At 46.0% G+C, this 26,127-nt stretch overlaps 1 protein-coding gene across 1 annotated transcript; it reads right to left on the bottom strand.

Moving 5' to 3' along the window:
* Positions 1-2,342: 2,342 nt before the first annotated feature.
* On the bottom strand, positions 2,343-25,934 carry psmc3 (proteasome 26S subunit, ATPase 3). The gene is made up of 12 exons (XM_069894531.1): positions 25,790-25,934; positions 23,801-23,881; positions 21,126-21,251; positions 20,064-20,168; positions 19,594-19,656; positions 18,854-18,991; positions 14,062-14,205; positions 13,214-13,362; positions 12,141-12,237; positions 11,710-11,855; positions 11,380-11,461; positions 2,343-2,581 (listed from the first exon to the last, which is right to left on the bottom strand). Exons 1-12 carry the CDS (start codon positions 25,829-25,831, stop codon positions 2,471-2,473), a joined length of 1,284 nt encoding a protein of 427 aa, XP_069750632.1. The 5' UTR covers positions 25,832-25,934; the 3' UTR covers positions 2,343-2,470.
* Between the last annotated feature and the right edge of the window lie 193 nt (positions 25,935-26,127).

Here is a 26,127-nt window from a genome sequence, read left to right as displayed (position 1 = left end):
ACACAAGCAGAGACAGTTGGTAAGGAGTTTGTGTGGAAGGACAGGCAGATGGGGCAAAATTGCAGCAAAACAGGGAGTCAAAGAAGTTAAAAATAAAGGCTAAAGGTTTTATATTTAAATGCAAATAAATAAATGACCTTGTAGTACAGCTGCACATAGGCATGTATGAAGTTGTGACCATCAATGAATTGTGGCTAAAGGATGGCTGTCATTGGGAGCTGAGTGTCCAAGGATACACAGTGTACTGAAAGAATAGCAGTTGAGCAGGGGGGAGGGGGGGGGTGTGGCTCTGTGGGTAAGGAATAACACTAAATCATTAAAAACATGGGATCAGAAGATATAGAATAATTGTGGGTTGAGTCAAGAAATGGCAAGCGTATAAAGACACTGTTGGTTGTTATATACAGACATCCAAACAGTAGCCAAGATGTGGATGACAAATTACAATAGAAAAGGTGTGTCAGAAGGGCAATGTTACAGTAGTCATGGGGGATTTTTACTTGGAAATAGATTAGGAAAACAAGGTTGGGACTGGATCTCAAGAGATAAATTGTAGAATACCTATGGGATGGCTTTTTAGAGCAGCTTTTTTGACGAGCCCACGAGGGGATCGGCTAAACTGGATTGGGTGTTGTGTGACGCACCAGAGCTGAGAGTAAAGGAACCATTAGGGGGCAGAGATCACAATATGATGGAGTTCAATTTGAGATTTAACAAGGAGAAACTAGTCAGAACTGTCAGTATTTTAGTGCCATGAAGGGAATTACAATGGCACTAGAGAGGAACTAGCCAAAGTAGATCGGAAAGGGGTACTAGTGGGGAAGACAGAGCAGCCACAGATGGAGTTTCTGCAAGAAATGAGGGTGCAGGGTAAATACATAACAGGAGTCTGTTCCGTTGAATTACACCCAACTGATTTATAACCCCCCAGTATGTTTCGAATGGTAGGAGGAAACCAGAGTCCCTGGACATGGGGAGAAGGTACAAACTCCTTATTGACAGTGTGGGATTCAAACCCAGGTCCCGATCACTGGCTCTGTATCAGAGTTGTGCTAACTGTTACGCCAACTATGCTCGCCTTTAACAAGAATAATATACTGTGCACACGCACATCCTCATGGCGAACCGGCCTCACTTGTATCGCCATGTGGCGGGGCAGCCATGGGGAAATGGCGTCGTCAGAGGTTTCTCTCTAACTCCAGTCTCCCTTCCAGCGCCCATCCTGGGCAGCGATTATGATGTCACAATGCACCAGGTGACTGAGCTCGTGCTGCCCTTAAATGGGCGTGCTGAATTTGAATAAAAAGTCGTTAACAAATTAATAAAATCGTTCCATTGTACATAAGATTCCCAAATGAGAAATGCAAGGTTTTCCTTCTCTCATCCTGAAATGGACAGGCAGAGGGGATAGCCACAGAGATTTAAATCACAAAAGCTTCTGATGGCATTTCCTCCTGTGAGGGAGAGTAGAATCAGAGACCTTGGTCAAGTTGGTTAACGGTAACATCTGTAGCCGGAGAGAAGTGAAAGTGTGGAACTCATTACAACAGGGTGTCAGACATCATGGAAACAGGCCCTTCGACCCAGCTTGCTGATGCCACCCAAAATGTCCCACCAACACTAGTCCCACCTGTCTGCATTTAGCCCAAATCCCTCTAAACCTGTTCTATCCAAGTATCCATCCAAAAAAAAAAAAATTGTAGCCACCTCCGTTTCATACACCCACCACCCTCTGGACAGAAGTTGCCCCTCAAGTTCATGTTAAATCTCTCCCCCTTCACCTTAAACCTACGCCTCCTGATAAATGATTCCACTACTTTTAACAAAAGACCCTCTGCGCTCACCCAATCTGTTTATCTCTTGATTTTATACACCTTCATTTCATCAACCTCATCCTCCTGTGCTCCAAAGAATAAAGCCCCAGGCAGGGGCTACAGCTCAGGCCCCCGAGTCCTAGCAACACCCTGAGAAACCTTCTCTCACCCTCTCCAGCATTCCGAATGATGCCTCACCAATGTCTTATACAACTGCATCATGACCTCACAACCTCTGTACTCATGAAGGCCAATGTGTCAAAAGCCCTTGAGTCATTTCTCTGGGTGCACTAATTCACCACCTCAGAATCATCCCTGGAAAGGACAGATTACCAGGAAATAGAAGGCTGCTCTTCTGGCACCAGCCCAACAATGGTCATTAAATTGGTTGTCAGCATGCCCACCTGATAGAAGACCACACTGAGCACGAGATGCATCATAGTATCTGATAGGACTCTGACCAGTGAAAGATCTAGATTGAATGCCTCAGTCAGAATCTCGTCTAAAAATCTTAACCAACCATCAATGTAGAAAAACACAATTTATTTAATGCAAGTGAAAAGATTGCACGTTTACAGTACGACCTCCAATGGAGTCATACCCGTGAGATGCCTTGCCACCCTTTGCTCAATGTTGGTCCTGGTTGTCCTTCCATGCTAAGCATAATATTGCAAGTTGGCCTTTTTCTTGGCCTGGACTTCCAGGATGCCCTCCATGTAATCCTCGTGCGTGAGTTCTGTCGCTTTTCTGCGCAGAGCGATCATCCCCTGGAAGATTGAGAGTTCAAATTTATTATTATCTGACTGTACATATACAACTCGACAAAACACCATTTCTCTCAATCACACAGTATAATCACAAATATACAATTTAAAATAAATACAAATACTTTGGGATGATTTACTCAGTTACACGATATTATTCATCAATCCCAGAGCCTGCGGGAAGAAGCTATTTACCTCCTTCTTGATGGTAGTAGGTCAAAGATACAGTGTGGTCAGAAATTTTGAGCTCTATTTAAGAATGCTCCTGGTAAATGTTGTCAATAGAGGCAGTGATCTTCTCGTCCCTTTTGATGATCCTGTTTTGATGTCCAGTCCTGATGCTTTGCAGCCACCAATGCCACAAAATGATGCAGCCAGACAGGACACTATCAAATACAAGTTGTCAAGATGGGGGCCGGTAGCCTTGCCCTCCTCAACCTCCTTTGGAAGTATAGGTGTTGCTGTGCCTTCCTAATGAGGTGGTGGTATGGGTCCATGATAGGCCCACAACCAAGGAACTTCTGTGCTCTCCACAATGGAACTATTGCTATGTAATGGAGAATGGTCGACCTTCATCCTCCTGAATCAATCATATCCTTTGTCTACACTGAGATTCAGGTTATTATCCTTGCACCATTTTACAAGCTGCTCAACCTCCTCCCTTGTTGCCAATGTGCCCAACTACTGTTGTATCATCCACAAACTAGAGGATTCTGTTAGAATTGAATCTGGCAGTGCAGTCAAGAGTCAGCAGCGTGAACAGTAGAGGATTGAGCTCGCAGCTCTGAAGTGCGCCAGTGTTCAGCGTAAGCAGAGGGAAAACTGTCTGAGGAAACCAGGGAGTCTCATAGTCCAGAGAAAGCTCATTGTAAAATCATCCATCAGAAGGCAAAGTGGGATTTGGCGACACTTGGAGAAGTTCCAATTACATGCCAGTCAGTAACAGATATTGGGTGCAATACACAAATGTGCTGGAGAAATTCAGCAGGTCAAGTGACATTCATGGGAAGGGTTACAAATGTTTCTGGCCTGAAACGTTGGTTCCCCATTACTTCTGATAGATGCTGCATGACCAGCTGAGTTTCTCCAGCATGTTTGTGTATTGCACCCAAGCCCAGTGGCTGCAAACTTTTTTGCTCAACATCAAGTGTTGGGTTTCTGCTCTCAGAAGCTGAGAGGAGAGGGTAACTATTATGCTGGAAGAGCTGACTGCATCACTGTCACACAGTAGGTGCTTGTACCAGCTGTACCAGTCGGGCAAGGGCCCCTTCACAGCATCAAACAATCTGCTGGAGCAACAAAGTCGGTCAGCATCAGTGAGAGAAAAAGGAACCCATCAGTGAGCCCTTCACAGCTATATCAAAGTTCATATTTAGTTTTAGAGTACATACATGATATCTCATAAAACCCTGATATTCTTTTTCCTGTGGGCCTGGCAGCATTTCTATCGATAGTTAGAGAAAAAAAAAAGTACTTAAGCAAGAGTCTTAAATGAGCCTCTGATCGAGTTTGTTGTTGAGGAGTCTGAAGGTGGAGGGGTAGCAACCTGGTGGTGCCAGTCTTGTGACACCTTTCCTGATGGCAGCAGTGAGAACAGAGCATGTTCTGGGTGGTGTGGATCCTTGATAATTGCTGCTGCTATCTGATGGCAGTGTTGCCTGTGATGTACTGGGCTGTGTCCATTATCTTTTGTGGGGCTTCCACTTGAATCCAAGCCATAATGCAGCCGGTCAGCACACTTTCTACTATGCAACTGTAGAAGTCTGTCAAAGTTTCTGATGTCCTGCCAATCTCCACAAACACCTGAGGAAGTAGAGACGCTGACATGCTTTCTTCATGATGATATTAGTGTGTTTGGTCCAGGAAAGGTCCTCTGAGATAGTGACTCCCAGGAATTTAAATTTTATCACCCTCTTCACCTCTGATCCCCAGTTGATCACTGGATCCTACACCTCTGGTTTTCCCTTATTAAAATCCACAATGAGCTGCTTGGTTTTAGTGGCACTGAGTGAGAGCTGACTGCTGCCTGTGTGAACTTTCAGCACCTGGCAATACGGATTTATGAGCAAAGCAGCCTGAAGGGTCTTTGGAGGGGATTGTAGATTTCCTGAGATGGACAGGAAATTATAATTTCCTGAGATGGACCTGAATTATAATCTGCTGTATACATTTAACTAAGACTATACCTTGAACTACCAGTGACTCAGATGAACTATAATCAACAAATACAAATAACCATTCAGTTGTACTGAAATTTATCACGACGGGTCATGGAAGTTCAGGGGCAGCTGATGGAAGCCACAAGATCTTCAATCAGTGTTTGCAGCTCTATGAACAATGACAGTCACAGAGAGATGTAGCATGGAATCAGGCCCTCTGGCCAATCGAGTTCACAAGCATTCAATTACTCTAATCCTCTCTCAACTTATTTTCCATACATTCCCAATTCTACAAACTGATCTGAAGGTATTGTGCTTAAATGCACGCAGCATTTTTAGAAACAAGGTGGATGATCTTGCAGTATTGGAGGGTATGATGTTATGGCCATTACTGAGCCGTGGAACTGAACGCCCAAGGATACACCGTGTATTGGAAGGATAGGCAGGTAGGCAGAGAGGGTGGCGTGGCTCTGCAGGTAAACAACAATATCAAATCATTGGAAAGAAGTGACATTGGATCAGAAGAGGAAGAATCCTTATGGGTTGAGTTAAGGTAAAAGGACCTAAACAGCAGCCAGGATGTGGACTACAAATTACAACAGGAAATAAATGAGGCATGTCAGAAGGACTGTGTTATGATAATCATGTGGGATTTGAACATGAAAGTGGATTGGGAAAGTCAGGTTACTACAGGATCTCAGGAGAGACAGTTGGTGGAATGCTTATGGGATTGTTTCTTGGAGCAGCTGGATGATGACCCCACCAGGGTGAATAGGTGCTGTGTAATGAAATCTCTTGGTGCCTGCCACATTGACCACCGCCAGTGGGCTGATAACGCCTCAAACCGTGCATCTTGGCGCCTCACAGTTTGGCGGGCAGCAACCTCCTTTGAAGAAGACCGCAGAGCCCACCTCACTGACAATAGGCAAAGGAGGAAAAACCCAACACCCAACCCCAACCAACCAATTTTCCCCTGCAACCGCTGCAATCGTGTCTGCCTGTCCCGCATCGGACTTGTCAGCCACAAACGAGCCTGCAGCTGACGTGGACTTTTTACCCCCTCCATAAATCTTCGTCCGCGAAGCCAAGCCAAAGAAGAATGAACCAGAGCTGATTAGAGAGCTTAAGGTAAAGAACCATTAGGATCACAATATGATTGAGTTTACTGTGAAATTTGAAAAGGAGGCTAAAGTCCGTCGTGTCAATATTTCAGTGGAGTAAAGGAGATTGCAGTCACATGAGAGAGGAACTGGCCAAAGTCAATTGGGGGGTGGGGGGGGACACACAGTAATGGGGAAGACAGCAGGATCAGCAATGGCTGGAGTCTGTGTAAGAAATGAGGAAAGAGCAGGACAGGCACAGACCAAAAGGAAAGAAAGTTGTGAATGGGAAAATGAGACAATTGTGGCCGATGAGGGAAGTTAAAGCCAAAGTCAAAGCAAATGAGAGGGAAGTGAAAATTAATGGGAAGATCGAAAACTGGGAAACTAAGGTGTTAGGAAGGAAAAGATGGATTATAAAATGAGGATAGCAAATAACATCAAAGAGGATTCTAAAAGCTGAAGAGATTGTATTGGGAGACAAGGAGATGGCAGAGGAACTAAATGAATATTTTGGATCACTGTGGAAGACATTAGTAGCTTACCAAACTCTCATGGGTCTCTGGGAAGAGAGGCAAGTGTAGTCAGGATCACAAGGTGCTTGGGAAGCTAAATAGTCTAAGGGTAGATAAGACCGCACGGATGGCAGTCTCTTCAATCTGAGGCGCCTGCAAACTCACACCAAGACACAAGAGAAACTTGTCCGTGAACTACTCTTTGCAGACGATGCCACTTTAGTTGCCCATTCAGAGCCAGCTCGTCAGCGCTTGACGTCCTGCTTTGCGGAAACTGCCAAAATGTTTGGCCTGGAAGTCAGCCTGAAGAAAACTGAGGTCCTCCATCAGCCAGCTCCCCACCATGACTACCAGCCCCCCCACATCTCCATCGGGCACACAAAACTCAAAACGGTCAACCAGTTTACCTATCTCGGCTGCACCATTTCATCAGATGCAAGGATCGACAACGAGATAGACAACAGACTCGCCAAGGCAAATAGCGCCTTTGGAAGACTACACAAAAGAGTCTGGAAAAACAACCAACTGAAAAACCTCACAAAGATAAGCGTATACAGAGCCGTTGTCATACCCACACTCCTGTTCGGCTCCCAATCATGGGTCCTCTACCGGCATCACCTACGGCTCCTAGAATGCTTCCACCAGCGTTGTCTCCGCTCCATCCTCAACATCCATTGGAGCGCTTTCATCCCTAACATCAAAGTACTCGAGATGGCAGAGGTCGACAGCATCGAGTCCACGCTGCTGAAGATCCAGCTGCGCTGGGTGGGTCACGTCTCCAGAATGGAGGACCATCGCCTTCCCAAGATCGTGTTATATGGCGAGCTCTCCACTGGCCACCGTGACAGAGGTGCACCAAAGAAAAGGTACAAGGACTGCCTAAAGAAATCTCTTGGTGCCTGCCACATTGACCACCGCCAGTGGGCTGATATCGCCTCAAACTGTGCATCTTGACGCCTCACAGTTTGGCGGCAGCAACCTCCTTTGAAGAAGACCACAGAGCCCACCTCACTGACAAAAGGCAAAGGAGGAAAAACCCAACACCCAAACCCAACCAACCAATTTTCCCCTGCAGCCGCTGCAACCATGTCTGCCTGTCCCGCATCGGACTTGTCAGCCACAAACGAGCCTGCAGCTGACGTGGACTTTTACCCCCTCCATAAATCTTCGTCTGTGAAGCCAAGCCAAAAGAAGAGATATGTCTCCTGGACCAGATGGATGTACCCTTGGATTCCGAACGAGGAAGCTGTAGAGATTGTGGAGGCATTGGTAATGATCTTGCAGGAATCAATGGAGTCTGGCATGGTTTCGGAGGACTGGAGGATCGCAAATGTCACTCTGCTGTTTAAGAAAGGGGTGAGGCAGCAGAAAGGAAATTTATAGATTTATTAGACTGATCTCAGTGGTTGGGAAGCTGTTGGTGTTGATTGTCAAGGATGAAGTTACAGAATACCTGGAGGTGAATGAAAAGTGAGGCCCAAGTCAGTATGGTTTCCTTAAAGGAAAATCATGTCTGACAAACCTATGGCAATTTTTGGAAGAGAACACAGGTAGGATAGACAGGGGAGATGCAGTGAATGTTGTGCATATGGACTTTCAAAAGGCCTTCGACAAGGGGCCACACACAAGAGTACTTAATAGGATTAGAGCCCATGGAATTACAGAAAGGATATTAGAACAGGGAGAGCATTGGCTGGTTGGCAAGAAACAGAGTACAAATAAAAGGATCCTATTCTGGTTGGCTACTGGTGTGTTCGGGGTCAGTGTTAGAACCACTTCTTTTTACATTGCATACAAATAATTTGGATTATGGAACAGATAGCTTTGTGGCTAAATTTGCAGATGACACCAAATTAGGTGGTAGGTCGGGTGGTGCTGAGGAGACAGAAAGGCTGCAGAGAGACTTGGATAGATTAGGAGAACAAGCAAAGAGGTGATCGATGAAATACAAAGTTGGAAAGTGGACAGTCATGCACTTTGGCAGAAGAAATAGACGGGCAGACCATTATTTAGATGGGGAGAAAATTAAAAATTCAGAGTTACAAAGGAACTTGGGAGTCCTCATGCAGAATACCCTAAAACAGTAGTTTCCCAACTTTCTCAGGCCACATCCCAAGCACCCCCCTCCATACAACGATGCTTGGAGGGAGGGGAGGGTTAGCGGTGGCGCTGACCTGAGATGGGGGCTGGGGGCACTGAGGGGGCGGGTGGGGGTGGATACACCAGTACAACTTGGCAGCCACAAAAACCAGGTCCCGCGAGAACACCTTATTGCCGTTTATTTTGCTCACTTCTGCCACCCCGAGAATGGCCAGAAAATTACTGCACTGGCTCCTTCATTAAACTTTCAGCAAACTGAATAATAACAATACAAATGGTTCAAGCCGCCCCTCTTTTTCCTCACTGCCCCTTGACCTCCCCCTTTTCCCTCTCCGCCCCATTAGATCTTTCCACTGGGGAACCACTACCCTAAAGGTTACCTTCCAGGTTGAGTCAGAGGTGAAGACTCAATGTTGGCATTCATCTCTAGAGGAATAGCATACAAGAGCAGGGATGTAATGATAAGACTCTGTAAAGCACTGGTGAGACCTTGCAGTACTGTGTACAGTTTTGGGAAAAGACATGCTGGCATTGGAGAGGGGTTCAGAGAAAATTTACTAGAATGATACTAGTAATGAAAGGGTGAGCATATGAGGAACATATGTTGGCTCTTGGACTGAGTACAGAGGGATGAGAGGGGGCCTTTTGAGTCATTTTGAATGCTGAAAGGTCTGGTCAGAGTAGATGTGGTTAGGTTGTTTCCCATGGTAGGGGAGTCTAAAACAAGGCACAACTTCAGGATAAAAGGCATCAATTTAAAACAAGAGTTGCAGAAAAATTTCTTTAAGCAGAGGGTTGTGAGTCTATGGAATAGGTTGCCACAGGCAACTGGTTAGGTGTATTTAAGACCGAGATTAACAGTTATTTGATTAGTCAGGGCATCAAGGGTACAGGGAGAAGGCCAGGAAGTGGGTCTGAGTAGGAGGATCAGCTCATGATAGAATGGCAGAGCAGACTCAATGGGCCAAATTCTGCTTCTAGATCTTGTTAAATTGTGAAGATGGGAGTTGGAGTGAGGCAGATCTGGGGATCCAAGAGGTGTGCTGCACATGCCCAACAGGTACAAGGTTCTTGCAACCTGTGTGGGCAAGAGTAGGGTCTGAAGGGTGGATGTGTATAATGGTTTAGATTGGGAGCAGATGAAGTAATGTGTAATGACAGCAACAATATTACTGGGAGAGAGGTACTGCTCTTTGAAGTTCCAAGTAAGAATCCCAAAGGTTGTAATGCCTGCCTGGAGCTAAGGTTAAGGGCATCTTCTTGGGGCTGGAGGAGAATGGAGAGGGATTGAACAATCCAGTTATCTGCTAACCAACTGGCAGTGGATCACTAGGATCAGAGTTGAATTCATGGCTTAGAGACTAGTATGTCTGTGTGTGGAGAGGTAGTAGATAAAAGGGATTCAACTCACAGGGCACTTGCATCAGTACAGCTTTCAGTCCCATCAATTTCGATACAGTTCGCGTTATTTTTTTTTTTAAAACCAATGCTTGAAAGTACCCTTTTGAGACCACTCTTGGAGGAGTGTGTTTGCTGCTGAGTCTTCCTCTGAACTTGTGAATGGAAGAGTGCAAGAGGTTCACTACATCAGCTGCTTGCATGGGAGACTGTCCCATGAGGAGATTTAACAGACCACCTGAGCCTATAATCAAGTTAAACTGCGAGCTACCCCTTCTTAAACCTCTTCCCCCAATCATTTAATTAAATAATTTAATTTTAGACATACAGCACGCTAACAGGCCCTTTCGGCCCACAAGCCCATGCCACCCAATCATGACCTACAACCCTCAGTACGTTTTGAAGGGTGGGAGGAGACCAGAGCCCATGGGGAAACCTACGTAGACACAGGTAGAATGTGTATACTCCTTACAGACAGCATGGGATTTGAACCCTGGTCAAAATCACTGGTGCTGTGACAGCATGGCGCTAACTGTGCCACCCCTCAGTTTTTTCCTCTTCTACCCTCCTACCCAAATCCACGGATGACCTCTTACCCTGCGCTGCTTCCCCTTCTTCCCCAACCTTTTTATTCAGGAGCCTGCCTGTTTCTCCACATTCCTAATAAAGGGCACAGGCCCAAAACACTGATTACCCCTTTATTTCTTATGGTGCTGCATGAACTGCTGAGTTTCTCCACCACGTGTATTGTGCTGGGCCTACAATCACTAGAGCTTAGTGAAATACGGAAAATTCCTCAAAGATTTAGCACAGGAAAGCAGGGAAGATGTTTGCCTGTCTGAGGTGTCTAGGGCCAGGGGTCAGGCTGTAAAACAACCTTTATGGATCAAGACGAGATCTCTGCATTCCCAGGGTGGAAAATCAGTGGAACTTACCAAGGAGACAAAGTCACTACAAAGCTAAAAATTGACACCTTTGGATACAAGAGGTTAGTGCAGGGAGCGGCACTAGGTAAAGGACAAACTTGATCTCAATGGCTGGCAAACAAGATAGAAGATTTGAATAACCTTCCCTTGGCTCGGCTTCCTATATCGTTATGAGAAGTGATAGCAGGTTTATTCTGCTCATCTTTTATCCCAATATATCAGGACTGAATGCAGTACACAAATGTGTTGGAGAAACTCAGCAGATCACACAGGATCTAGAGGAAGTAAAATTTTGGGCCGGTACCCTTCTTCAAGGTATGAGGAAAATCAGGCAGATGCCTCAATAAAACAGTGGTGGGGGTGGGTGAAGAACAGTAGCAGGGAGAGGGAGTGGCAGGAGGAGGTAAGAGGTCATAGGTGGATGCAGGTGGGATGGTAGAAAAGCTGAGAAGTGATGGGGAAATCAAAGAAGGAAGAGCTTGAGGAACTGGAGGAAAGGAGACAGAGGAGTAGGGAGAGTCTGGGAGAGGAGTTTAACGGAAATTGGAAGTCAATTATCAATGTCATCTGGTTGGAGAGGGAGTTCCTCAGATGTATACTCACTGCTTCTACACACACAGCTTTGCACTGAGCTCCGTTGAAGTCATCAGTACATCGAGCCAATTCTTCAAAGTTCACATCAGGGCTGTGGAGAAACAACAAGGAGCCAATATTAACCAAGGACTACAAATGAGATCCCACCATCTCACCTTGAGGAGAGCCATCACGTCTGGGAGACTTTGCATACATTGCTGAACTGACAAACCTCAACTCAGACACACAACTATGAGTACCTAAACATGAATTTGATCAGGTGAAGATTGGACAGATAAGATACAGGACGTAGAGAACCAGGGAACAATGAGGTACATCCATACACTAGCACAGACTCACCTTACATTCATCTTCCTTGAGTGAATCTGCATAATTCTCGCCCGTGCCTCTTCATTGGGCATCGGGAACTCAATCTTCCGGTCAAGTCTGCCTGATCGCAGCAGGGCCGGATCCAAGATGTCAACCCGATTGGTAGCAGCTATCACCTGTGGGGAGGGAAGGAGAAAGTTGGGTGAATCCAGGCCACAAAGGACATACAGTTACATTGTTGGCTTCAGGTCCACTCTGCCCACCCCCCAATACACCCCAGCTGGGAGGTCTCGATCATGGCGACTGATCCCCAGGTGTCACCAAATTCCAGGAGGGCAAGGCCCAAACACCATTTCAATATTTGCAGTCGGGGCAGGGGGGGATGGAGTCCTGGCTCTACTGCTTGGTCAGAGGGTTGCAATTGTGCATAGCTTGGGGGTGGGGGGGGGGGCCCTGCTCACCTTGACGAGGGTGTTTGGCTGGAATCCATCCAGCTGATTAAGCAGCTCCAACATTGTACGCTGAACCTCCCGGTCTCCAGCCTTCTCACTGTCAAATCTGAGGGGAAAAGGCAGAGTCCAAGGGTCACCCATTGATCCTCCTCAGGTAGCACTTCACAACACTGCCCTGCTCCTGTTCCCAACACTTACTTCAACCCCTACGTGAACAGACCCCTCCAACAGGGAGGAACCCCTTTCCTAAAAACAAGCAGCTTTTGGTACCTTGCACAAACAACAAGTAGCTGGAGGGAGTCAGTGGGACCTGAAACATTTGACTGTTAATTTTTTCCCATGGATGCTGTCTCACTTGCCAAGCCCCTCAAGGGTTGCTCAACAGTTAACAGAACACCAAATCCCCTCATACAAAGGAGACTGCAGTACCTACCCCCCCCCCAACAGAAAGTGGCAATTTGCTTTCCACCCAACTAGTTGGAAGGACCCAGACCACGGAAGTCCAGCAGGTCCCCTTTGTCCCTCGACCACATCTGTAGGTTGCACCACCAAAAGCTGGATGCAGGAGCTGCTCTGTTCAAGAGAAAAGCTGCTGAAGATGTGGTGAATACATCTCAGAACGTCACGCACACATCTCTTCCCCTCCGTGGACCTCATCTCATCTAGATCTCCTGCTAGGAAAGGCAGCCAACATTTTGAAGGACCCCAGACACACTCTCTTCTACTCCCCTCCCATCAGGGAGAAGGGTCAAGAGAGTAAAAATAAAACAACAGGTTTAAAGACAGTTCCTACCCCCCCCCCCCCCCCCCCCACACACAACAGGCCTCTGAAATTACATGCTGCCCTTGCTTGGTGATAATTGATCTTTATTTCATTCTAATCCTATACTATGTAAATTGTGCTCTTAACACTGGTGTGTGTTAAAGATAATTAGACTGATCGTGGTAGAACCCTTCTCATTGTACTAGGTACAATGTGAGAAATAAACAAAATTTAAAAATATAAAAGAACCACTGAAAACCAGACTGCTACTCCTCAAGTACACAAGGAGTCAACAATGAAAGGGCTGTCATTCACACACCGCTTGGTTCCAATGGCATCCAGCTCGTCGATAAAGATGATGGAGGGTGCCTTCTCTTTTGCTAAGGCAAATGCATCACGGACCAGCTTTGCACCATCACCAATGAACATTTGGACCAGCTGTGGCCCTGCCAATTTCAGGAAAGTAGCCTAAAATGTGGGGACAGGTCAGAAGATCAGAAAAAACATTTGCTACACATTCCGTAAAACACATCAGGGTCTGATACAGAGCAAAACCTCTCCTGTTGTCAAATGTTTAAGTTAAAAAACAAAATAACTTAGCAATTCAAACACATCCCTAGAAAGCAAAAGTAAGCCAATAGTACATGTCTGATTTGGAGAAAGATTTCGACGGATACGTGGATAGGATGGGATATGGGCCAAACTCAGGCAAGTGGGACTCGTGTGGGTGTGACATTTTTAGCGCAGGCAAGTTGGGTCGAAGGGCTGTTGAAATGCTGTGTGATTTTATTAGGTATATTCAGAAGTGATTTGGATGTTGCCTTTTTAGTTAAAGGGATCAGGGGGTTATGGAGAAAAAAAAAAGCAGGAATGGGATTCATGTTATTAAATGGAGGAGCAGGTTCAAAGGACTTAACAAACCTACCAGCCTGTCAAGCAACTCTTACACCCGTCCTCCTTCCTCTCCTAGTGTGGAGACTGCAGTTCCTACTCTGGCCTCAAGTCAATGGGGCAAGGCAGAATAATAATTTGGCAGATACTAGATGGACTGAAGGGCCTATTTGTGTGCTTAGTGTTCGAAAGTCACCTCAGAACCTCCTTGGACCTTTTGGGAAGAAAGAGCCAGCCCAAAACTCTCCCTCACCAAAATGCAGGTCCGGCACTCACCTTCGTCTGGGCAGCACAGGCTCTGGCCAGCAGGGTCTTCCCCGTTCCTGGTGGTCCATACATCAGGACTCCTTTTGGAGGCTGAATACCCAGGTTCTCAAACTTCTCTTTGTGATTCATGGGCAGGACGATGGCTTCAACCAACTGTAGAGGGAAGGACCACAGACATTAGAGAGCAATAGGGCCCATGCACTTACACACTGAAAAGACTAGCACCACAGCCACTATTACAAGGCACTGCTGCTTGACTGCACTCTCCCCTTTAATAAGAGCTCATAAAGAGAATCGAAGAGAACTTGGCATCTGCGGTTTCTGATATGGGAGGTGTGCAGCTATGGAGGGATTATGGCAGCAGAGGGAGAGGTGGTGATTACCAGGAAAATGAGAACAATTGCAGTGGAGATAGGCCGGCATGATCAAGGAGAGAGCAACAGCTACTCAGGTGGGTACCCAAGCCAGCATAACCACTGTGCTATCAGAGACCACCTTCACCAGGCCTGTGACTGACGGCATGGAACGGCCGTTGGTGCTGGATTTCCTTCCCACCACCGAGAACCGAGTGGCTCCTGGAATGGAAGGAAGTTTCTGTGAAGGAGTCTGACTTTCCTGTGATATACAAGCACCACTACTTACTAAGGAGTCTGAGAAGATTGGACATGTCAAATACTCCATCAAACTTCTACCAGTGCACTGTGGAAAGTATCCTGGCTGGTTGCATCTGAGCCTGGTTTGGCAATTTTACTGCCCAGGAATGTAGAAGATAACAAGCATAGCCAGGTCTATCACAGGCTCCGACCTCCCATCCATTGCAACCATCTCTTTGAGGTGCTCCCTCGTGAAAGCAGCCAATGGGAGAGGGGGAGGGGGGCACTAGAGAGCAGCTGATGGAGTAAGTCACAACCTACAGACCTGATGCAAATTGTATTAGTAAAGTATTATTTAACAGCAACACCATCTGATTATAGTTAGCAACTCTTTGAAGTAACGGGTGGAATTTGAAGTGTTGAAATGCCTAACAAGAAGGCTAAGTCGAGACAGTACCCAGCAGACTGAAGTCTCAGCTTCACCTGATTCTGTCTTCCCGGGCAGCTCACTGTCAGACCAAGAAAATTAGTTAACTGTCTTTGAGCAGATAAAGCCAGCAGTACTGACTGAACTTCATAAAGACATAGTCTTTTTCTTTGGCTTGGCTTCGCGGACGAAGATTTATGGAGGGGGTAAAAAGTCCACGTCAGCTGCAGGCTCGTTTGTGGCTGACCAGTCCGAAGCGGGACAGGCAGACACGATTGCAGCGGTTGCAAGGGAAAATTGGTTGGTTGGGGTTGGGTGTTGGGTTTTTCCTCCTTTGCCTTTTGTCAGTGAGGTGGGCTCTGCGGTCTTCTTCAAAGGAGGCTGCTGCCCGCCAAACTGTGAGGCGCCAAGATGCACGGTTTGAGGCGTTATCAGCCCACTGGCGGTGGTCAATGTGGCAGGCACCAAGAGATTTCTTTAGGCAGTCCTTGTACCTTTTCTTTGGTGCACCTCTGTCACGGTGGCCAGTGGAGAGCTCCCATATAATACGATCTTGGGAAGGCGATGGTCCTCCATTCTGGAGACGTGACCCATCCAGCGCAGCTGGATCTTCAGCAGCGTGGACTCGATGCTGTCGACCTCTGCCATCTCGAGTACCTCGACGTTAGGGGTGTGAGCGCTCCAATGGATGTTGAGGATGGAGCGGAGACAACGCTGGTGGAAGCGTTCTAGGAGCCGTAGGTGGTGCCGGTAGAGGACCCATGATTCGGAGCCGAACAGGAGTGTGGGTATGACAACGGCTCTGTATACGCTTATCTTTGTGAGGTTTTTCAGTTGGTTGTTTTTCCAGACTCTTTTGTGTAGTCTTCCAAAGGCGCTATTTGCCTTGGCGAGTCTGTTGTCTATCTCATTGTCGATCCTTGCATCTGATGAAATGGTGCAGCCGAGATAGGTAAACTGGTTGACCGTTTTGAGTTTTGTGTGCCCGATGGAGATGTGGGGGGGCTGGTAGTCATGGTGGGGAGCTGGCTGATGGAGGACCTCAGTTTTCTTCAGGCTGACTTCCAGGCCAAACATTTTGGCAGTTTCCGCAAAGCAGGACGTCAAGCGCTGAAGAGCTGGCTCTGAATGGGCAACTAAAGCGGCATCATCTGCAAAGAGTAGTTCACGGACAAGTTTCTCTTGTGTCTTGGTGTGAGCTTGCAGGCGCCTCAGATTGAAGAGACTGCCATCCGTGCGGTACCGGATGTAAACAGCGTCTTCATTGTTGGGGTCTTTCATGGCTTGGTTCAGCATCATGCTGAAGAAGATTGAAAAGAGGGTTGGTGCGAGAACACAGCCTTGCTTCACGCCATTGTTAATGGAGAAGGGTTCAGAGAGCTCATTGCTGTATCTGACCCGACCTTGTTGGTTTTCGTGCAGTTGGATAATCATGTTGAGGAACTTTGGGGGACATCCGATGCGCTCTAGTATTTGCCAAAGCCCTTTCCTGCTCACGGTGTCGAAGGCTTTGGTGAGGTCAACAAAGGTGATGTAGAGTCCTTTGTTTTGTTCTCTGCACATAGTAGAGATCATTAAAATGGAGACAAGACCATGTATCAAAGAGCAGTCTTAGCTAAAGTCTGTAAAAACGCAATTCATGGCCAAAAAAGTATCCACACACACCAAACTGAGAGAAATTAAATATATTGTTGGGGAGATAGAACATTCAGTGTTGGGCTATACCAATGACATTTGCTCAATGCAAAAGAAAATTAAAACTCGCACTGCTGATATGATAAAATTAGAAACAAATGTGAGGATTTGGAAGCAAGGTCCCAGTGAAATAATAAGATAGTGGGGCTTCCCAAAGAAACCGACAAAACGACAAAAACACAGTTTCAGCTTTATTAAAGAGGCATTCAGACTAGATGAAGAGCCACTGGTGTATACTGGACCCTCTGATCGAAACCAGGACCAGAGAGTGCGAATGGGCCATAGTGACCAGACATCATTATTACAGTAACAACATGGATGGGAAAGAACGCCTCGAGGTAAAAATGAAGAGGATGACCATCAGTTTTCCATGATCTTACTGCAAAAGTGGCCCGAGGCATTCAACAACATCAGAGAGGAACTGCATAACCTGCAGTGGATCGGATACAGGTCAATCTACCCAGCCTGACTACAGATTACTCATAGTGACGAGGTGAAGGATTCCCTCTCAGCTGAATAAACGAGAATTCATGTCAAGACATTGAAAAACAACTGATTAAAGTGCAAGTGCAATGGGGCGCTGCCAGTTGTTGGGCATTCTTATTTTAATCTGCAGTTACCAAACTTGTTAAGATAGTTAAGGCAGAATCCCAAGACTTGTATAATACGGCATTACTACTGTTAAATTTGTACATGGATTTATTGGGCTGAACGACATAAAGCTGACCAAAGTGCCTTGCTCTGTGCTTGTAAGACTAATTCAAAATTCACAGGAGGAACGTTTCAATTTCATTTCTACTCGAGCTCACTCTCCAAGTCCTTGACGTTTAGGGGTAAGGACGTTTGGACCACATGCATGTAAAGTGTTATCCCCATGGCTTAGTCTTAATATGGGAACATGTGTAGTAACTATGTGGGTGGGTGCAGATTTGTTTGTGCATGTTGGCGCTTTCACTCAATTAGAGGGCAGCACAGCCCACAAAATCTAAATGCAGCAGAGGGATGCATCTCAGATCTATCAGTTGGAATAACAGAGGAACGGAAAGCCCTATCAAAAGATCAAAGGTTTTCTCCAGTCTGAACCGGTTAAAGCCTGATATAGTATTTATCGGTTTTTTTATTAGAGAAACATCAAAAACACATTAAGATGGTCTACCAGAAACCTTTTCCACAAATAGCAACCCTTTTTGTGTCCTTTTTTATGAGTGCTTATGGAGCAAAAGATTAACTGTGAGATGGTTGCACCAGTAAAATTGGTAATATACCGATGATATTGTCAGCAAAGGTGCCAAGGTGGTGAGGGAGTGGATGGATCAGGCATGTATCTGAAAGTGTACGAGAACATTTGTGTATATATGTTGGTTTTTCTGTTAAAAATAAAAGAAAATAAGAGCACCTGTATAATGTGTACGATGCTCAGTAAATACATTTTGGAAAAAAAGGCTGCCAACATCATAAAGGACCTGGTCACAACCTCTTCTATTACCTTCCAAGAATGGTTTCATTGTTCTTGCAAGAACAATGTCCAAGAACAGTTTCTTTTCAACAGCTATCAACCTTACTTTTTACACTAATTCAGGACTGCTCCAACACAATAAAAAGACTGTCTGCACTATGTAAAGCCTTTTTTTCACATTAGTATTACTGTGAATATTTATATCTATATTTTATGTAATTCAATTTGTTTACAATTGTAGATTTTCTTTACAAGTATACGTTTGGCTGCCGTAAAAGTTAGGGCACATGTACAATATATACGACAATAAACTCATTTTCATCATAATGTTAAAGGACTGGAATCCCAATGTGCCCCCATCATGATGAACCTCAATACAGTGGACTTTGCTTTTACTGGGTGACGTTCAGTCAATGCAAGAGAGTGGCGACTTTCTTTGTGATGCCTGACAATGAGCCCAACTGAAAGTCTGGCACCTCTCTCCCAACCCAAGCTAGCCCACCCCTGTAATATGACAACCCTATTTTTACCCCCAAATGGGACCACAGCTGGTTTCCCTACTCCAATACTTGGGATGGGATGACCTCAACCCCAATACAGGTGACCAGACATCCAAGGGCAATGACTAACCTCTTGAATCTGCTTGTCCAAACCCCCAACATCACTGTATTGCTCAGTGGGTCGTTCATCCACTTCCATTGCCTTGACCCGGGAGTCGTACTCTGTAGGCAGAGTCTCCAGAATCAGATAGGAGTCCTTGTTCACGCCCTGGAAGGAATGGCTGGAGATTACACTGGCAACACGCACACATAGTATAAACATGTCCTCACACTTAAGATCTCCAGATAGAGTAGGCACCACACAGGTCACGGACCCTCAAGGTTCTGAGTATTGTAAGGTAAAAACATCATGAGTTGGGACCGGAGAAGGAGTCACCCAGTACTAAAGAATAACAGGATGCAGGTGTGACCTTGTACGCTCAAGTGTGGCAATAACAAGAATGATGTGCAGCAGACTAACAGAGAAGGGTAGCAACAGCTTATTCATTGGACAATGTAATGGTATGATAATTTACTAAGTGCGTGTCCTGGGGTATTAAAAAAACACCACTTGCTGATATCGTTAGAATGCGCCTTCTCCAACTAACACTGTTAGTTGCAAGTGTTACAATCCGGTAATAAAGAACCTTGATTTCGACTCAGTCTGGTGTCTGACTCACTCATTCTCGAACAAAGCAGACCTAACAGTATGCAAATGACACATGCCAGACTCCTAGGCAGAGAGTTCAGATCAGATTGTAAACTAAATTCATCTATAGAAAAAGAGAAGTTGAAGCAAGTGAGGAGAGGAGGAGAATTAAATAAACTCACCACCAGATCGCCAGGCTTCAGTTTCTCTGCATCAACAAGTCCAATCACAGGTAGGAAATAGGTCTGCAGAAGACGAACACATGGTTACATCACTTGTTAAGGCTGGGGTTGTACCCTTCACATTCTTGACATTCCAGGACCAGCTAACTGCTGACCTTCAATTATAGGTCTGAGCAGTGCAGTGTGTGGAATGAAGAGACAGAGCCAGCATGGCTGTCTTTGTGCTGGTTGGTGAAGATCTATGGTGGACACTGGAAAGTTTTAGCTGGAGACATGGGCTTGTACCAGGAGTGGTCAACAGAACAGCCAGATTTGATCCCTCCGCTCGCACAAGAATGTGCCCCCCTCCATGTGGAGGCACAAGAGCGCAGACCCCGCCCGTATTCACCCTTTACACCACGCAGCCAATTTGAACTGCCTTCCTGTCCCCCTGCACAATCCTCTGACTCAACACTTCCAGATCCACTCACCTGACGTGTGGATGTTTTGATCACAGCACATTTCCCTTTCCGTTGGGAATCCAGATCAACATTTGCCCCATCCTCCTCCTGATCGTTTGGGTCAACATCCAGTAGCTGAGACCAATTTAAGGAAAGATGGTAAGTGGAATCCTAAACTCAATCAGCTCAACCCACAATACCAAACCTTGAACGCAAAATCAAGGCTGGTACCATAACATGATAATGATGGGAGACATAATTTCAGATGCACATAATTTAGTGTGGAAACCAATGATAGTTTGGTTTCCTTGAGAGGCTTATCTTTGAGGATGGAGGGGAAGGGCTCCATTCCCAGTCCAAACATTGTGGGTTCCCATCCCTCCACACAGCTCAAGGTCTTGATGAGAAGGTGATGCACTCTCAAAAGAGGCTCCACCTTGGAAGAATTTTTATTTGATTGCATGACCCCTTGAACGACGTGGCTAGTTTGGCTATTTCAGAGACAATTTAAACATCAATCACATTGATGGGCCTGGAGTCACAAACTGGCATATTGGAGGTCATTAGTGAAGCAAGTGACAAGTTAATAGTGTATAATCCCAATAATGCCCAATTCAATTGGGGTCAGTTTTACAGGCTCTTTGGCCCAACATCCATGTTGTCTATCTGAGCTGTTCCCATTTGCATGTGTTTGCCCACATCCCTTTAAACCTTTCCTATCCATGTACCACTCAATGTCTTTTAAATGTTATACGGTTACCCACCTCTGCAACTTCTTCTGCCAGAATATACCCACCACCCTCTGTGTGAAAAAGATGGCCCTACATTCCTCTTTAGATCTCTCACCTTATGCCCTCTAGTTTTGGACTGTCATACCCTTGGAAAACCTTATCTATGCCTCTCATTATTTTATATACTTCTATGTTTCCCCCTCCCACCCTCAGCCTCCAACGTTCCAGAGAAAAGTCCCACCTTATCCAGCCTCTCGTAACTCAAACGCATCAGACCCAGTAACATTCTTGCGAATCTTTTCTGCACCCTTTCCAGCGTAATGATACATTAACATTAGACCAGATGGCCCCATGGACTTACCTCGATGACGTTGGAGACCAGGTACGGAAGGGTCTTGTTGACTTTGATCTTCTCGCTGTTCTCTTTGATTTTATCTTTCATGGCCTGCAGCTCATGTGTCACTCTCAGCACCTCACTCTTCATGATCTGCCAAACACACAGCTTGTATCTGCTTCACAGCGCGCAAACATCAATCCCCATCCTCACAATTAGCCACAGGACAAAAATTCAGAAAATATGTTGGACTTTTGACTTTTTTTCCCCCCCAAGGATTCTGCCTGACCTGCTGAGTGTTTCCAGCAGTTTTCTTTTAATACAGCCCGAAGTCAATTCAAACAGAATCCCATCCGGAGATCAGAGGAAGCTGCACTTAAAAGTTCTATGACAGTGAACAGGATGCACCCCCTTGTCCCAGGGTTCCTGAGACTAACTGCACCACTTCTACCCTATCCTCTTTACATCAATTACCCAGCACAGTGGGGAATACAAAAATGTAGGAGTAGGGGTAGGTGACTTTCCACTTAAGCCTGCCACACCATTTGTGATAACCACGGCTGTTCCATAGAGGTTTCAACTCCTCTTTTGTCCTGGTTGACCAGAACCCTCAATCTTTTATGCATTTATCTATCCCCACCTTAAATACTTCTAAAGACCCAATGTAGGGTAGAGAATTCCAAAGATAAACAACCTTCTGAGAGAAATTTCAATAGCACCTCAATTTTAAATGAGCAGCCCCTTATCTTACAATTATGTTCCCTTGCTTGTGGCTCTTTCCCTGGAAACAGCTCTGCCTGCCTGCATCATTGTGTGGTCTGGTAGTTGCAAAGCATCAGGCCAGAAGTCAATACAGAGGATCATTAAAATATTGAGAAGATCACTGGGGTCTCCCTTTCCTCTTTTGATGACATTCACCAAGAATGTTCCTTACATAGGGCTCAAAGAATTATTGAGAACCATTTCCATCCATCCCACTACCATCAGGATGTATAGGAGGGTCAAAATCAGGACTGCCAGGCTGGAAAATATCTTCTTCCTGAAGGTTGTGAGATTGATTAATGGTATCCTGCAAACTTGGGTTTCATGCAAATGAAATGAGTAAATTATTCCAAAATATAATATAAAATAAACATGTATAAATATTTTGTATATATACATGATCGTTATGCGTGTATGAATGTGCACTGTGGTCTGGAGAAATGCTGTTTTTCCTGGTTGTATACGTACAGTCAGATGATGATAAACTTGAATTGACATAATCCTTTATTCTTCTAAACCCCAAGAAACTGAACCAACCTGTCAAGCCTCTCTAGAGTAGAAAGGAGAATGAAATCCTTGGTCTGCAATATCAGGCAAGTGAATAAGGTTATTAAAAAGGAAAAGAGTCGACCCCTTGCACAAGTCAAACTGCAGGGGTTAAGGGGGCACAGTGCCCCTGGCGGGCGGGCAGGGTTTGGAGGCAGCACCCCACTACTAGTTTCAAGCCATTAGAAGACTAGTCATTTTAAACAAAATCAATTTTTTTTTACAGTAAGCACAGTATATCAGACAGATCCCATCATCTGTACCGACTCTAAGCCCCTTCCAGATCGCCAAGCAGTACCCTCGATCTATGCTCAAACCAGAGTCTATGCTTCTCCTGACCCCAAGCAGTACCTGCCCATAACTAGCACTTAAGCATGCCAAGCAGTGCCTTTGGCCAACTTGCATTCAATCACCGTTGCCCCACCCAACCTGTTCTCAATTCCCAGGCAGCAACCGGTCCAATCTGCACCCAATCCCCAGGCAGCAACCCGGTCCAATCTGCACCCAATCCCCAGGCAGCAACCCGGTCCAATCTGCACCCAATCCCCAGGCAGCAACCCGGTCCAATCTGCACCCAATCCCCAGGCAGCAACCCGGTCCAATCTGCACCCAATCCCCAGGCAGCAACCCCGGTCCAATCTGCACCCAATCCCCAGGCAGCAACCCCGGTCCAATCTGCACCCAATCCCTAGGCAGCAACCCCGGTCCAATCTGCACCCAATCCCCAGGCAGCAACCCCGGTCCAATCTGTACCCGATCTCCAGGCAGCAACCCCGGTCCAATCTGCACCCAATCCTCAGGCAGCAACCCCGGTCCAATCTGCACCCAATCCCCAGGCAGCAACCCCAGTCCAATCTGCACCCAATCCCCAGGCAGCAACCCCAGTCCAATCTGCACCCAATCCCCAGGCAGCAACCCGGTCCAATCTGCACCCAATCCCCAGGCAGAGTCTTGCCCAATCTGTAACCTTTTCTTTGCAACGATGTCCATCTATTACTCGGTGTTTTTCTTCAGCTAACCTTAAAAGCAATGAGTCTTTCCCAATCGTTTCTTCACACATGGTTTTCGAGATATGGGTAAAAACGCAAGGGAGTGCCGCCGGCGTGGCATTGCAACACGTCAGAAATGCTTTGTAACTGAGGGGGAGTGCATGGGGATGTGCCACCCCTGCTATACTGAGGGAAAAGTGGCAGCCAAAGTTGGCAGAGCAACATCCTAGTAATGTATGGAACGAGTAGAGGGAATCAGAGTGGGCTAGGAGGGCACTGATAAAACATGGAGGTAGATTTTAAAAACTTGAAAATTCACAGAAATGCGGAAAATTCACATGCCCGCAAGATGTATGCTGACCATGGGTGATTCCTTTGACTGCAGAGACAAGCAGAAGCTTTTACCTTGATCTCACTGTCCAGAAGTCGCGTCCGTTGAACAATCTCCTCAGTGGACATCTTAAGCACCTCTTCACCAATCCCATCCTTCAAAAGCAAAACACAACAGCAAAGAGTGAAATCAGAGCATGAAGGAGGGAAAAATATGCTTTATATAAGAAGATATATATATATATATATATTTACACCCAAACTGGTAAATGCATAATCCCCAAATTCCCATCCCACTATACCTTCCACCAACCATCCTCTCTCCATATTTCAATCCTTTCTCCATTCTCCCTCCTATACACTCCCACTCTCTTCCATCCTTCCATTCCTCCTTTCATTAATTTCAACCCCTATTTTCAGCCTCTAACATAATTTTCTCTCCCCATTACAAATGTTTCCCCCTTCCTCCATCACCCCTCCCCTTTATGCTCACCTGCAGTATCCAAAAACCTCAAACACCACACATCCCCCCCAAGATTCCTCTCTCCTCCACTTGTTTCCTCCTATGTTCTCTGCCATCTTCATATTTTGTTTCCTGCTACTTTTCTGACCAGCACCTTATTTTAACATCTCCTATATATCCCTCCATTCCTTGCACATGTCAGTCCAAATGACTCTTAAATGTTGCTTTAGAATTTGCTTCCATCACCACCCCTAGCAACCGGTTCTGGGCACCCACCACACTGCAAATAAAATACCACATAAATATCCTTTAAACTTCCACACCTCTCTTTAACTGCACACCTTCCAGTATTAGACATTTCTATACTAGAAAAAGTTAGACATTTCTATACTAGAAAAAGTCAGACTATCAACTCTCTCACAGCACCCCTCATTCTCTGACTCTCCATAAAAAATTTCAAGCTTGTCCAATCCCTCCCCACATCTATTTCTCACTGTTCCTCCATCTCCCAGTAGTTTTTGATAGGCCTAATGATGATTGCATCTTTTTCCTCCCCCCCTGCCCGAGTTCTACCTATATTGCCTCAGTAGATGAGCCCTGCAGTAAATCCTCTCCGAGTGCAGCAGTGATATTCTCACTGATCAGTAATGCAATTCCCCTCCTCCTTTATGACTGAAACAACAAAACCCAGCTGCTAGTCCTGGTCCTCTCTCAACCAACTCTCTATAATGGCCACATCATAGTTTCATGCATTAATACAGGCTCCAAATTCATCTGCCTTACCCATACTACTACTTACATTAAAATAAACACACTTCAGGTCACCAGTCGCACTTTATTCATCAACCTGGCCCTACCTTTTACACTAATTTTCCCCTTAATTCCTCTACTCATTGGTCTACCACTCAGGTTCTTACCCCACTGGTTTAAACTGCCAGAGTATGACCAGGATATTGGTACACCTCCAGTTTAGTGCAATCGGTCCTTCTTGTACAGGTCTCACCTGCTCTGGAAGAAAGCCCAACGACTCATGTATCAAGTCCCATACCAACTCTTCAAGTCACCCATCTTCCCACTTCTTGTTTCATTGGCACATGGCAAAGGGAGTGATCCTGAGATCCTGCTTCTCAACCTTCTGCCTAATTTAATTCACTTTGCAAACCTCCTCACTTTTCCTCCCTATTTAGTTAGGACAAATATAGACCAGGAGCTTTGGAATGTCCTTTGCCCACTCACAGACATCCTTCATTCTGGCATCTAGGAAGGCACACACTACCCTGAATTCTCACTCAAAGCCAGTGAAACATCCCTGACTGAGGAGCTACCTATCCTCCCGTCTCCAATTGACAACAGAAACAGTTGTGGCAACTGATCTGGCTATGGCTGTCGTCTCTTCCTGAGAACCTATCCCCCCCTCCCCCCCACCCCACCACCATACCCCAACAGCATCCAAATGGTATACTTGCTTGAGAGATAAACCTTGAATGCAGTGGTTCTCAACCTTTTTCTTTCCACTCACATACCACCTTAGGTAAACTAATGGAAAAAAGTTTCTTACTATCAATGCCTCTCATAACTTGGTTAAAGTCCACCTCACTCACCTCCACTTCATCCCACACCGACCTGTCGTTCAACGACGCCATCTTGCCTGCTGATACCGGCGCTCGGCTCCGAGCTGCGCTTTCGGCCCCGCGCCCTGCTTCACACACTGCGCCGAGGAGCGCCGCAAACAACGGTCGGCTTCACCCACCACACACCCAGTGCCATTCACTCCGACTTCTCTCCTCCCGATTCTATCCAATCTGCATTCTAAAGTGAATACCGAATCTGCGATCACTGAGACCAGGTTTGCCTTCAAGAGGCACGTGACTGTCGAAACTGCTGAGTGTTTCTGTGACCGGCGCCATATGTATGCGGGGCGAAGGGGTGGCTGTCAATC

Source organism: Narcine bancroftii, chromosome 1 (genome assembly GCF_036971445.1).
Source record: "Narcine bancroftii isolate sNarBan1 chromosome 1, sNarBan1.hap1, whole genome shotgun sequence".
NCBI lineage: Eukaryota > Metazoa > Chordata > Chondrichthyes > Torpediniformes > Narcinidae > Narcine > Narcine bancroftii.
Note: the sequence above shows the minus strand (reverse complement) of the source record. Positions and strands in the feature narration are given on the sequence as shown.